At 44.7% G+C, this 12,898-nt stretch overlaps 1 protein-coding gene across 3 annotated transcripts in view; it reads right to left on the bottom strand.

Annotated features, from left to right (window-relative positions):
- The window catches only part of pla2g4ab (phospholipase A2, group IVAb (cytosolic, calcium-dependent)), a 58,823-nt gene that overhangs the window by 44,891 nt on the left and 1,034 nt on the right, over positions 1-12,898 (bottom strand). For all 3 annotated transcript variants that reach the window (XM_042322448.1, XM_042322449.1, XM_042322450.1), the window contains exons 2-6: positions 11,610-11,759; positions 3,160-3,241; positions 1,671-1,819; positions 1,433-1,549; positions 957-994 (exon numbers count right to left, since the gene is read on the bottom strand). In XM_042322448.1, the coding sequence (XP_042178382.1) occupies positions 957-994; positions 1,433-1,549; positions 1,671-1,819; positions 3,160-3,241; positions 11,610-11,642 (419 nt within the window). In that variant the 5' untranslated portion in view covers positions 11,643-11,759. The remainder of the gene's footprint in view (positions 1-956; positions 995-1,432; positions 1,550-1,670; positions 1,820-3,159; positions 3,242-11,609; positions 11,760-12,898) is intronic.

Genomic DNA, 12,898 nt, shown 5'->3' on the forward strand with positions numbered 1-12,898 from the left:
CACACACACACACACACACAGACAGACACAGACACAGACACACAGACAGACACAGACACACACAGACAGACACACACAAACACACACACACACGATAACATACGCACTATACATACACATGGATTTAGTACTGTAGATATGTGGTAGTGGTGGAGTAGGGGCCTGAGGGCACACAGTGTGTTGTGAAATCTGTGAATGTGTTGTAATGTTTTTACAATTGTATAAACTGCCTTAATTTTGCTGGACCCCAGGAAGAGTAGCTGCTGCTTTGGAAGCATCCATAATAAATACAAATACAGTTGTGTAATTACATATGAACAACAGCTTTAAAACATCAAATATGTTCCCATATGGAAACAGACACGTAGTAGACCTCTTGGTCAGCAATGGTGATTGATTTTATGTACGCATGACGCTATGTACGCATGACTGTAAGTCACTTTGAATAAAAGCCTCGCTCCAAGATGGTCTGGTCTGAGACAGACCTACTGAGACAAACACACCCACGACCTCTGACGTCATACCTCCAAAACATGCCAAACATATCATTTCCGTCATCTGAAGCAAAAGCCCTTTGTGATGCAACAGTACAGTAAATCTAAGCCATGTGTTTACTGAAAACAGTTACAGTCTTTAAAAGTAGAAAGAAATGTACTTATCACTCTGGTGTGGGTTAAATAGCTTGATGTGAATTCCTGTGTTTTGCTGAGTCTAAAGTACTGTTCCACCCAGTGCTACAGTTTTAAGGGTTATTATCTGGCTGTGTGCTTATTTTTGTACATGGAGAGAGAGATAGATGCCAAAAAAGCCATTTGAATTTGAGAGAGAGAGAGAGAGGCCTTCAGGTGAACCAGAGAAGCCACAGTGTTTAAGATAGCATCTGTAAACCAGACAGGCTTCCTGACAGACAGACAGACACGAGGAGAGGAATGGAGAAATAATGAAAATGTACCTACCAGACTTCCAGAGCCATCTCTAAGTACACATTGGTTGCCTGTAAAAACAACACAAAGATGCTGTGGTTATTGTAGAAGAGAAAAAATTGATTAATATGTCAACTGCAAAACACTCTGGGATAGAATACAACATCCACAAGCAGAAGGAGGAGGGATGAGAGGAGGAGAGAAGGGGGAGAGATGCAGGTGGGTGGGCTACAGTAATGAAGAGGGGGGAGTGAATAGATAGAGGGAAACAATGAAAAGAGAGGGATATTCAGGAAGAAAAAAAAGATGAGAAGAGAGGAAAAACTCTCATGGATAAGTAATCACTCAACAGACAACTACAGTCTGGTGAGAGCGAATGTATTTCAGACACACTTTCCGCTGTAGGTTAATGTAGTTACTACAGATATATATATATATATATATATATATATATATATATATATATATATATATATATATATAGAGAGAGAGAGAGAGAGAGAGCTTACTTTGCCGATAAGAAAAGGCACCATCTCCGTCTGACCAGTTTTCAACATTTTGGAGATGTTGTACGACGCAGTCCCAAGTTTCTCATCCATCACGTAATTGGCATCCATTAACGTTATCTGATTGAGATGTAAAGCACCAACAGACAAGCTTCAGGTAACCATTGTACTGTAGTGGACTGGGCCTGACATAAAATGAGTTGCATTTGACTGTTTTGATTTTATTCGACTTTTTGTTCACCTCTAGAAAGTTCTCCTGGTTTGGGTCTAGTATGAAGCCAAAGGTTTCGTTCCATTCAGGGTTGATGTCGTTGTCTATGTGGCGCGTTCGTTTCCTGCTCTCGGGGGAAGTTGGGATGAACAGCTCCACATAGGGGTCAGGAGTGTCCACTGCAGACACAAACACACAAATGTATGTGTTACATACAGTACATGAGAAATGGACTACAGGAAACGGAGGACCGAGAACGCCCCCATCCACATAGACAGGGTTGTAGTGGACAGGTCGAGAGCTTCAAGTTCCTCAGTGTCCACATCACTAAGGAATTGTCATGGTCCACACACACAAACACAGTCATGAAGAGGGCACGACAATGCTTCTTGTGATTTGATTTGCACCCTTGAGAGCCCCTTGACTGGCTGCATCACCCCTTGGTATGGCAACTGCTTGGCATCTGACCGCAAGGCGCTACAGAGGGTAGTGAGTATGGCCCAGTACAGCCCTGGGGCCAAGTTCCCTGCTATCCAGGACCTTTATACCAGGCGGTGTCAGAGGAAGGGCCTAAAAATGGTCAAAGACTACAGCCAAGTCATAGACTGTTCCCTCTGCTACCACATGGTAAGCTGTACCAATGTACCAAGTTTGGAGCCAACAGGACCCTGACCAACTTCTAAGACAATTAGTTAAATAGTTTACTAAAAGCTACCCGGACTATCTGCATTGACCCTCCTTTGACTCATCACATACACTGCTGCTACTGTCCTGTTGCCTAGTCACTTTATCTCTACCTATATTTACATATCTACCTGAATTACCTTGTTACCTTGCTGCACATCAACTCAGTACTGGTACCCCATGTATATTTATTTTTTATTTAACCTTTATTTAACTAGGCAAGTCAGTTAAGAACAAACACTTATTTACAATGACGGCCTACACCGGCCAAACTCAGATGACGCTGGGCCAATTGTGCACCGCCCTATGGGACTCCCAATCACGGCTAGATGTGATACAGCCTGGATTTGAACCAGGGACTGTAGTGACACCTCTTGGACTGAGATGCAGTGCCTCAGACTGCTGTGCCACTCGTGAGCAACGGTCTATAGGCAAGTTATCATTACTCATTACATATTTATTCCTTGTATAGTTATTTTTCTCTGCATTGTTGGGAAGAGCCCATAAGTGCGCATTTCAGTGATAGTTTACACCTGTTGTTTACCAAGCATGGGATAATTAACATTACATTTGATTGATTTGATTTACATACAAGCAAACATATGAATGTACATTGAGTGATAGAAACATACATAGCAACAAATAGATGACACTATAGTGTTATGACTTTAATAATATTGCTATTACTTGGCGACATTACATTTCATGACACAACATTAAATCTTAGTTTTTACAGAAATGACAACTCTCTGTGGTGTGTTTTTATGTTGGGGAATTTGTGATCGTTAACATGTGAACTAGGAGCATGTAGAATAACAGGTGTTGTCAGACTCACACAGGTCACCCAGTGCTCCCTTGGTGACATTCTCAGCTCGCACCACCGTCACTCTGAACTTGTGAGAGAACTGCTGCTCCACCTGCACAGAAACACAACACAACACATAACAGAGAGTCTGTGAGCCAGGACACACTCCTCACACAAACACAAATCTATCACACTTGAACTCCAACATAGAACTACTTAGGTACATTTTTATTTATTTTTATTTCACCTTTATTTAACCAGGTAGGCAAGTTGAGAACAAGTTCTCATTTACAATGGCGACCTGGCCAAGATAAAGCAAAGCAGTTCGACACATACAACGACACAGAGTTACACATGGAGTAAAACAAACATACAGTCAATAATACAGTAGAAAAATAAGTCTATGTACGATGTGAGCAAATGAGGTGAGATAATCAAGGTAAAGGCAATAAAAAGGCCATGGTGGTGAAGTAAATACAATATAGCAATTAAAAACACTGGAATTGTAGATTTGCAGTGGAAGAATGTGCAAAGTAGAGATAGAAATAATGGGGTGCAAAGGAGCAAAATAAATAAATAAATACAATAGGGGAAGGGGTAGCTGTTTGGGATAAATTATAGATGGGCTATGTACATGTGCAGTAATCTGTGAGCTGCTCTGACAGCTGGTGCTTAAAGCTAGTGAGGGAGATAAGTGTTTCTAGTTTCAGAGATTTTTGTAGTTCGTTCCAGTCATTGGCAGCAGAGAACTGGAAGGAGAGGCGGACAAAGGAAGAATTGGTTTTGGGGGTGACCAGAGATATATACTTGCTGGAGCGCATGCTACAGGTGGGTGCTGCTACGGTGACCAGCGAGCTGAGATAAGGGGGGACTTTACCTAGCAGGGTCTTGTAGATGACCTGGAGCCAGTGGGTTTGGCGATGAGTATGAAGCGAGGGCCAGCCAACCAGAGCGTACAGGTCGCAGTGGTGGGTAGCATATGGGGCTTTGGTGACAAAACGGATTGCACTGTGATAGACTGCATACAATTTGCTGAGTAGAGTGTTGGAGGCTATTTTGTAAATGACACCGCCGAAGTCGAGGATCGGTAGGATGGTCAGTTTTACAAGGGTATGTTTGGCAGCATGAGTGAAGGATGCTTTGTTGCGAAATAGGAAGCCAGTTCTATATTTAACTTTGGATTGGAGATGTTTGATGTGAGTCTGGAAGGAGAGTTTACAGTCTAACCAGACACCTAGTTATTTGTAGTTGTCCACATATTCTAAGTCAGAACCGTCCAGAGTAGTGATGTTGGACGGGCGGGCAGGTGCAGGCAGCGATCGGTTGAAGAGCATGCATTTAGTCTTACTTGTATTTAAGAGCAATTGGAGGCCACGGAAAGAGAGTTGTATGGCATTGAAGCTCGTCTGGAGGGTTGTTAACACAGTGTCCAAAGAAGGGCCAGAAGTATACAGAATGGTGTCGTCTGCGTAGAGGTGGATCAGAGACTCACCAGCAGCAAGAGCGACATCATTGATGTATACAGAGAAGAGAGTCGGTCCAAGAATTGAACCCTGTGGCACCCCCATAGAGACTTCCAGAGGCCAGGACAACAGGCCCTCCGATTTGACACACTGAACTCTATCAGAGAAGTAGTTGGTGAACCAGGCGAGGCAATCATTTGAGAAACCAAGGCTATCGAATCTGCCGATGAGGATGAGGTGATTGACAGAGTCGAATGCCTTGGCCAGATCAATGAATACGGCTGCACAGTATTGTTTCTTATCGATGGCGGTTAAGATATCGTTTAGGACCTTGAGCGTGGCTGAGGTGCACCCATGACCAGCTCTGAAAACAGATTACATAGCGGAGAAGGTGCGGTGGGATTCGAAATGGTTGGTAATCTGTTTGTTGACTTGGCTTTCGAAGACCTTAGAAAGGCAGGGTAGGATAGATATAGGTCTGTAGCAGTTTGGGTCAAGAGTGTTCCCCCCTTTGAAGAGGGGGATGACCGCAGCTGCTATCCAATCTTTGGGAATCTCAGACGACACGAAAGAGAGGTTGAACAGGCTAGTAATAGGGGTTGCAACAAATTCGGCAGGTAATCTTTAGAAAGAAAGGGTCCAGATGGTCTAGCCCGGCTGATTTGTAGGGGTCCAGATTTTGCAGCTCATTCAGAACATCAGCTGACTGGATTTGGGAGAAGGAGAAATGGGGAAGGCTTGGGCGAGTTGCTGTGGGGGGTGCAGTGCTGTTGACCGGGGTAGCCAGGTGAAAAGCATGGCCAGCTGTAGAAAAATGCTTATTGAAATTCTCAATTACAGTGGATTTATCGGTGGTGACAGTGTTTCCTATCCTCAGTGCAGTGGGCAGCTGGGAGGAGATGTTCTTATTCTCCATGGACTTTACAATGTCCCAGAACTTTTTTGAGTTTGTGTTGCAGGAAGCAAATTTCTGCTTGAAAAAGCTAACTGCCTGTGTATATTGGTTTCTAGCTTCCCTGAAAAGTTGCAAATCACGGGGGCTGTTCGATGCTAATGCAGAACGCCATAGGATGTTTTTGTGTTGGTTAAGGGCAGTCAGGTCTGGAGAGAACAAAGGGCTATATCTGTTCCTGGTTCTACATTTCTTGAATGGGGCATACTTATTTAAGATGGTGAGGAAGGCATTTAAAAAAAAAATCAGGCATCCTCTACTGACGGGATGAGGTCAATGTCCTTCCAGGATACCCGGGCCAGGTCGATTAGAAAGGCCTGCTCGCTGCATTCTTTCAGGGAGCGTTTGACAGTGATGAGTGGAGGTCGTTTGACCTCTGACCCATTACGGATGCAGGCAATGAGGCAGTGATCGCTGAGATCTTGGTTGAAAACAAACAGAGGTGTATTTAGAGGGCAAGTTGGTTAGGATGATATCTATGAGGGTGCCCGTGTTTACGGCTTTGGGGTGGTACCTGGTAGGTTCATTGATAATTTGTGTGAGATTGAGGGCATTAACCTTAGATTGTAGGATGGCTGGGGTGTTAAGCATGTTCCAGTTTAGTTCGCCTAGCAGCATGAGCTCTTGAGATAGATGGGGGGCAATCAGTTCACATATGGTGTCCAGAGCACTGCTGGGGGCAGAGGGTGGTCTATTGCAGGTGGCAACGGAGAGAGACTTGTTTTTAGAGAGGTGGATTTTTAAAAGTTCAAATTGTTTGGGTACAGACCTGGATACAATTTCTGTGTACAATTTCAACTGTGATTTGTGTCCAATCCTGGGCTGAAGATGATAACCTGTGTCTTGTGAGTCCTATCCTTCTCTTACTGGTTTTATTTCACCTTTATTTAACCAGGTAGGCCAGTTAAGAACAAGTTGTCATTTACAACTGCGACCTGGCTAAGATAAAGCATAGCAGTGTGACAAAAAACAACAACACAGAGTTACACATAAACAAACGTACAGTCAAATAACACAAAATAAAAGAAAAATCGAAAGATCTACATACAGTGTGAGCAAATGTAGAAGAGTAGAGAAGAAAGGCAATAAATAGGCCATAGAGGCGAAAATAATTGTAAGAGTGATATATGTGCAGATGATGATGTGGAAGTAGAGATACTGGGGTACAAAAGAGCAAGAGGGTAAGTAATAATATGGGGATGAGGTAGTCGGGTGTGCTATTTACAGATTGGCTGTGTACAGGTACTGTGAAAGACAATCAGATCCCGCACTCCTACTATGGGGCAGACAACTGTAGTTTTGTTGCTTTCTTTTTGTTTTAGGTCATTTGTAAACAGAAGGTATGATGATGTCATTTTGTCTTATCACCATTCCCCTGGAAGTGAACCTGCAGATCTGCTAGTCTCCACTACAGCATAGCAGTGATGAGTGAGGCTTCGCAGCAGGGATAGACTTTCAATAGGAACTGAGCAGCCAACAGGGCTACAGTGGAATATCTCCATGTCAAGACAACAGGGCACATTTGTAGTGGGGTAATATTTGATATGTGTCTATTATATTTACCTCACATGCGACCCGTGATAAGAATAAGACTATGCAATTAGCCTATTCAAATGTTTACTTGACTCCTTAAAGATAATTAAAATATGCAATAGACTATTCCCCCTCAGGAGACAGAAAAGATTTGGCATGGGTTCCCAGATCCTCCAAAAGTTCTACAGCTGCACCATCGAGAGCATCCTGACTGGTTGCATCACTGCCTGGTATGACAACTGCTCAGCATCTGACCATAAGGTGCTACAGAGGGTAGTGCATGCAGCCCAGTACATCACTGCCAACCAGGACCTCTATACTAAGCGGTGTCAGAGAAAGGCCACGAAAAATTGTCAAACACTCCAGCCACCCCAGTCATAGCCTCGTTACTGTTATTATATTGTGTAACTTTTTTAAAACTTTAGTTTATTTAGTAAATATTTTCTTGTCTCTTGTTTATCTTAAAACTGCATTGTTGGTTAAGGGCTTGTAAGTAAGCATTTCACAGTAAGGTCTACACCTGTTTTATTCTGCGCATGTGACAAATAACATTTGATTTGATTCAGTTGAGTTACAGTAATAGGCAATCAAGAAATGTCTGAGAATGGAATTCTAAATAGTCTATTTAATTACTTTTTCAAATGAAAGATGCATTATACAAGGAATAAACTTAAGTTACAAATCATTAACAAGCATTACAAGACATTACTCTAAGCATGATCAGAGTGGGAGAGTGAGAGAAAAGTCATGACCTGAAAGGCCATGCCCCAAGAGTCCCTGGGGTGGAGAGAGAAGTCATGACCTGAAAGGCCATGCCCCAAGAGACCCTTGGGTGGAGAGAGAAGTCATGACCTGAAAGTCCATGCCCCAAGAGACCCTGGGGCGGAGAGAGAAGTCATGACCCGAAAGGCCATGCCCCAAGAGACCCTGGGGCGGAGAGAGAAGTCATGACCCGAAAGGCCATGCCCCAAGAGACCCTGGGGTGGAGAGAGAAGTCATGACCCGAAAGGCCATGCCCCAAGAGACCCTGGGGTGGAGAGAGAAGTCATGACCTGAAAGGCCATGCCCCAAGAGACCCTGGGGTGGAGAGAGAAGTCAAGACCTGAAAGGCCATGCCCCAAGAGACCCTGGGGTGGAGAGAGAAGTCATGACCTGAAAGGCCATGCCCCAAGAGACCCTTGGGTGGAGAGAGAAGTCATGACCTGAAAGCCCATGCCCACGAGAGACCCTGGGGTGGAGAGAGAAGTCATGACCTGAAAGGCCATGCCGACGAGAGACCCTGGGGTGGAGAGAGAAGTCATGACCCGAAAGGCCATGCCCCAAGAGACCCTTGGGTGGAGAGAGAAGTCATGACCTGAAAGCCCATGCCCACGAGAGACCCTGGGGTGGAGAGAGAAGTCATGACCTGAAAGGCCATGCCCCAAGAGACCCTGGGGTGGAGAGAGAAGTCATGACCTGAAAGGCCATGCCCCAAGAGACCCTTGGGTGGAGAGAGAAGTCATGACCTGAAAGGCCATGCCCCAAGAGACCCTGGGGTGGAGAGAGAAGTCATGACCTGAAAGGCCATGCCCCAAGAGACCCTTGGGTAGAGAGAGAAGTCATGACCTGAAAGGCCATGCCGACGAGAGACCCTGGGGTGGAGAGAGAAGTCATGACCCGAAAGGCCATGCCCCAAGAGACCCTGGGGTGGAGAGAGAAGTCATGACCTGAAAGGCCATGCCCCAAGAGACCCTGGGGTGGAGAGAGAAGTCATGACCTGAAAGGCCATGCCCCAAGAGACCCTGGGGTGGAGAGAGAAGTCATGACCTGAAAGGCCATGCCCCAAGAGACCCTGGGGTGGAGAGAGAAAGAAACGGTGTAGGTATCTAACAGGTACATGTCAGCAACAAAAAAGAGAAAGAGGCAATTAATCTAAGACCCTTTATAACATCTGATTATGTGTAGATAAAGAATCTGAGTTGTTGACCAATACCATGTTGAGTTAACTGTTGAGTTAACTTCCAATCAGATGTCAAACCTACAAGATGTAAAGACAACTGAACCTCTGCTACCCAGAGGTGTGACAAGATGGGGTTGGTGAGATAACACATAGAATGTTGAATTCCTAAGACAACAGAAAGGAAATCCTTGCATACAGTTGATCTGAGTCACTTCGGGGGCTGGGCCACCCTACACCTTCTTTATCCTATCATGATGGACACTAGGCCTGCCCCTAGCCCTGAGAGCTGTACTGAGAAGACATCTGTAATGAGAAGAGAGCTGTAGTGAGAAGACAGCTGTAGTGAGAAGAGAGCTGTAGTGAGAGCAGAGCTGTAGTGAGAATACAGCTGTAGTGAGAAGACAGCTGTAGTGAGAAGACAGCTGTAGTGAGAAGACAGCTGTAGTGAGAGCAGAACTGTAGTGAGAAGACAGCTGTAGTGTGAGCAGAGCTGTAGTGAGAAGAGAGCTGTAGTGAGAAGAGAGCTGTAGTGAGAAGACTGCTGTAGTGAGAAGACAGCTGTAGTGAGAAGAGAGCTGTAGTGAGAAGACAGCTGTAGTGAGAAGACAGCTGTAGTGAGAAGACAGCTGTTGTGAGAAGGGAGCCGTAGTGAGAAGACAGCTGTAGTGAGAAGAGAGCTGTAGTGAGAAGACAGCTGTAGTGAGAAGACAGCTGTAGTGAGAAGACAGCTGTTGTGAGAAGGAGCCGTAGTGAGAAGACAGCTGTAGTGAGAAGAGAGCTGTAGTGAGAAGGGAGCCGTAGTGAGAAGACAGCTGTAGTGAGAAGAGAGCTGTAGTGAGAAGACAGCTGTAGTGAGAAGACAGCTGTAGTGAGAAGACAGCTGTTGTGAGAAGGGAGCCGTAGTGAGAAGAGAGCTGTAGTGAGAGCAGAGCTGTAGTGAGAAGAGAGCTGTAGTGTTTAAAATATATATATATTTCACTTGGCAAGTCAATTGAGAACCAACACTAATTTACAATGATGGCCTACACCGGCCAAACCCAGACAACGCTGGGCCAATTGTGCGTCGCCCTACGGGACTCCCAATCACGGCCGGTTGTGATACAGTCTGGATTCGAACCAGGGTGTCTGTAGTGACACCTCAAGCACTGAGATGCAGTGCCTTAGACTGCTGCACCACTCAGGAACTCCTTGGACACTGTGCTATCTAACCTCCAAACGAGCTTCAATGCCATACAACTCTCCTTCCGTGGCCTCCAGCTGCTCTTAAACGCTAGTAAAACCAAATGCATGCTTTTCAACCGTTCACTGCCTGCACCTGCACGCCCGACTAGCATCACCACCCTGGATGGTTCCGACCTAGAATATGTGGACATCTATAAGTACCTAGGTGTCTGGCTAGACTGTAAACAATCCTTCCAGACTCATATCAAACATCTCCAATCTAAAATCACATCTAGAGTCGGCTTTCTATTCCGCAACAAAGCCTCCTTCACTCACGCTGCAAAACTTACCCTAGTAAAACTGACTATCCTACCGATCCTCGTCTTCGGCGATGTCATCTACAAAATAGCTTCCAATACTCTACACAGCAAACTGGATGCAGTTTATCACAGTGCCATCCGTTTTGTTACTAAAGCACCTTATACCACCCACCACTGCGACCTGTATGCTCTAGTCGGCTGGCCCTCGCTATATATTCATCGCCAGACCCACTGGTTCCAGGTCATCTACAAGTCCATGCTAGGTAAAGCTCCGCCTTATCTCAGTTCACTGGTCACGATGGCAACACCCACCCGTAGCACGCGCTCCAGCAGGTGTATCTCACTAATCATCCCTAAAGCCAACACCTCATTTAGCCGCCTTTCCTTCCAGTTCTCTGCTGCCTGTGACTGGAACGAATTGCAAAAATCGTTGAAGTTGGAGACTTTTATCTCCCTCACCAACTTTAAACATCTGCTATCTGAGCAGCTAACCGATCGCTGCAGCTGTACATAGTCCATCGATAAATAGCCCACCCAATTTACCTACCTCATCCTCATACTGTTTTTATTTATTTACTTTTCTGCTCTTTTGCACACCAGTATCTCTACCTGCACATGACCATCTGATCATTTATCACTCCAGTGTTCTGTGCTATTGACTTGTTTATTGTTTACTCCTTTTGTAACTCTGTGTTATTGTCTGTTCACACTGCTATGCTTTATCTTGGCCAGGTCGCAGTTGTAAATGAGAACTTGCTCTCAACTAGCCTACCTGGTTAAATAAAGGTAAAATAAAATAAAAACGAGTGAGATGAGAACTGTAGTGAGAACAGAGCTGCCCACTAATCTAATGTTGATAGATCGAGATGGAACAAATATAAGGTTTTCTACTGAAGTAATACTGCTTTATCAGAAACACTATGTGGCCAAAGATAGTCTTATCTAGAGTAGTAGTTTCCTTCTTATTACTGGAGCACATGACTCACTGGACTTAAGGTGAAGTTGTAAGAAGCTGTTTGTTACACTACCAAAATACCAAGTAAATGTATGCAAAACATGCAGTATAGTAAATACCTAAGAATTTGAATGTAACCGGACATGTGTGGACTTACAATAATGTACTGGTAGGGGTCTATGGAAGACATGGTTGGCTGGTGGGAGAGTTGGTGTCAGCTACTGTAGGAGGAGAGTCTCTGTCCAGTCTCCAAATGTGTCCTTGAACTTAAGCAGATCCTCCAGGAACACTGGGTAGAATCTACAGACTGGGGACACACAGAGCATCATTATGTAAGGGGATGGTGTGGAAAGACAGATATGACACATGGTAACTTGTGGCAGTTAGTGAAACAATAGCTTTGCTTGACAGTTGTATACTGTCCAAGTCTAATGACACGTTGCTGGTGAGTGAAACAGTTTGAAACAGTGATGATGTAAAATACTAATAACTTGAAATAACTGGTTATAACTGGTTATCAGCTACTGAAATAACTGGTTATCAGCTACTGAAATAACTGGTTATCAGCTACTGTAGTGAGTGTAGGACCAGGGAGAGGGGATGTACTGAAGCCACAAGACTGAGATAGGCCTGTGTGTGTGTGTGTGTGTGTGTGTGTGTGTGTGTGTGTGTGTGTGTGTGTGTGTGTGTGTGTGTGTGTGTGTGTGTGTGTGTGTGTGCGTGCGTGCGTGTGTGAGAAAGAGATAGAGGCCTATGTGACTCAGCGAAGTGAGAGATGCTACCGCAGCCTAATAATTTGTGTTTGTGTGTGTGTGTGTGTGTGTGTGTGTGTGTGTGTGTGTGTGTGTGTGTGTGTGTGTGTGTGTGTGTGTATTACAGTAGACCACAAGCCCAGTGTGGCTCCAAGGCTCCCCACAGTTGTTCAACAAAGCGTAGCATTTCTGTGAAGAGTTCATGCACGTAGTGTGGTTGTGTGTTCGCAGTGCTGGTCACGTAGTTTGAATGGATGGTCCAAGTTCTGAATGAGCCTATTTGGGCTGTGACGTGGTGACCTGCATGTATTCCACATTTCTGAACGATCCATCCACAAAGCAATAAGAGCTGAGTGGATTGGACAGGAACACAGACAGCTTGGCCTGACCACTGAGTGGGCTTATGGTTATTTTGGTACAAGAAAGCTGAGCCAATGTGCTTAACTATCTATCTGGTCTCCTCATTAAATTAGAATTAAATTACAATAATGGTTATTCATTCAAAAGTCAATTCAATGACTGAATTGTGATGTTCCTAAACACAAGACCATGGACTTAGCCATACCTGTAATCAACAGGCTTAAGTGCCATGTTGTTACACTAGTGTTGTTACTATACAAAAGGTATCTGCTCATAGACCATGGCTGGACACGCTGACTGCATCAAAAGAATGTAATAACAAAAGCGAGGGGGA

Source organism: Oncorhynchus tshawytscha, linkage group LG05 (assembly GCF_018296145.1).
Source record: "Oncorhynchus tshawytscha isolate Ot180627B linkage group LG05, Otsh_v2.0, whole genome shotgun sequence".
NCBI lineage: Eukaryota > Metazoa > Chordata > Actinopteri > Salmoniformes > Salmonidae > Oncorhynchus > Oncorhynchus tshawytscha.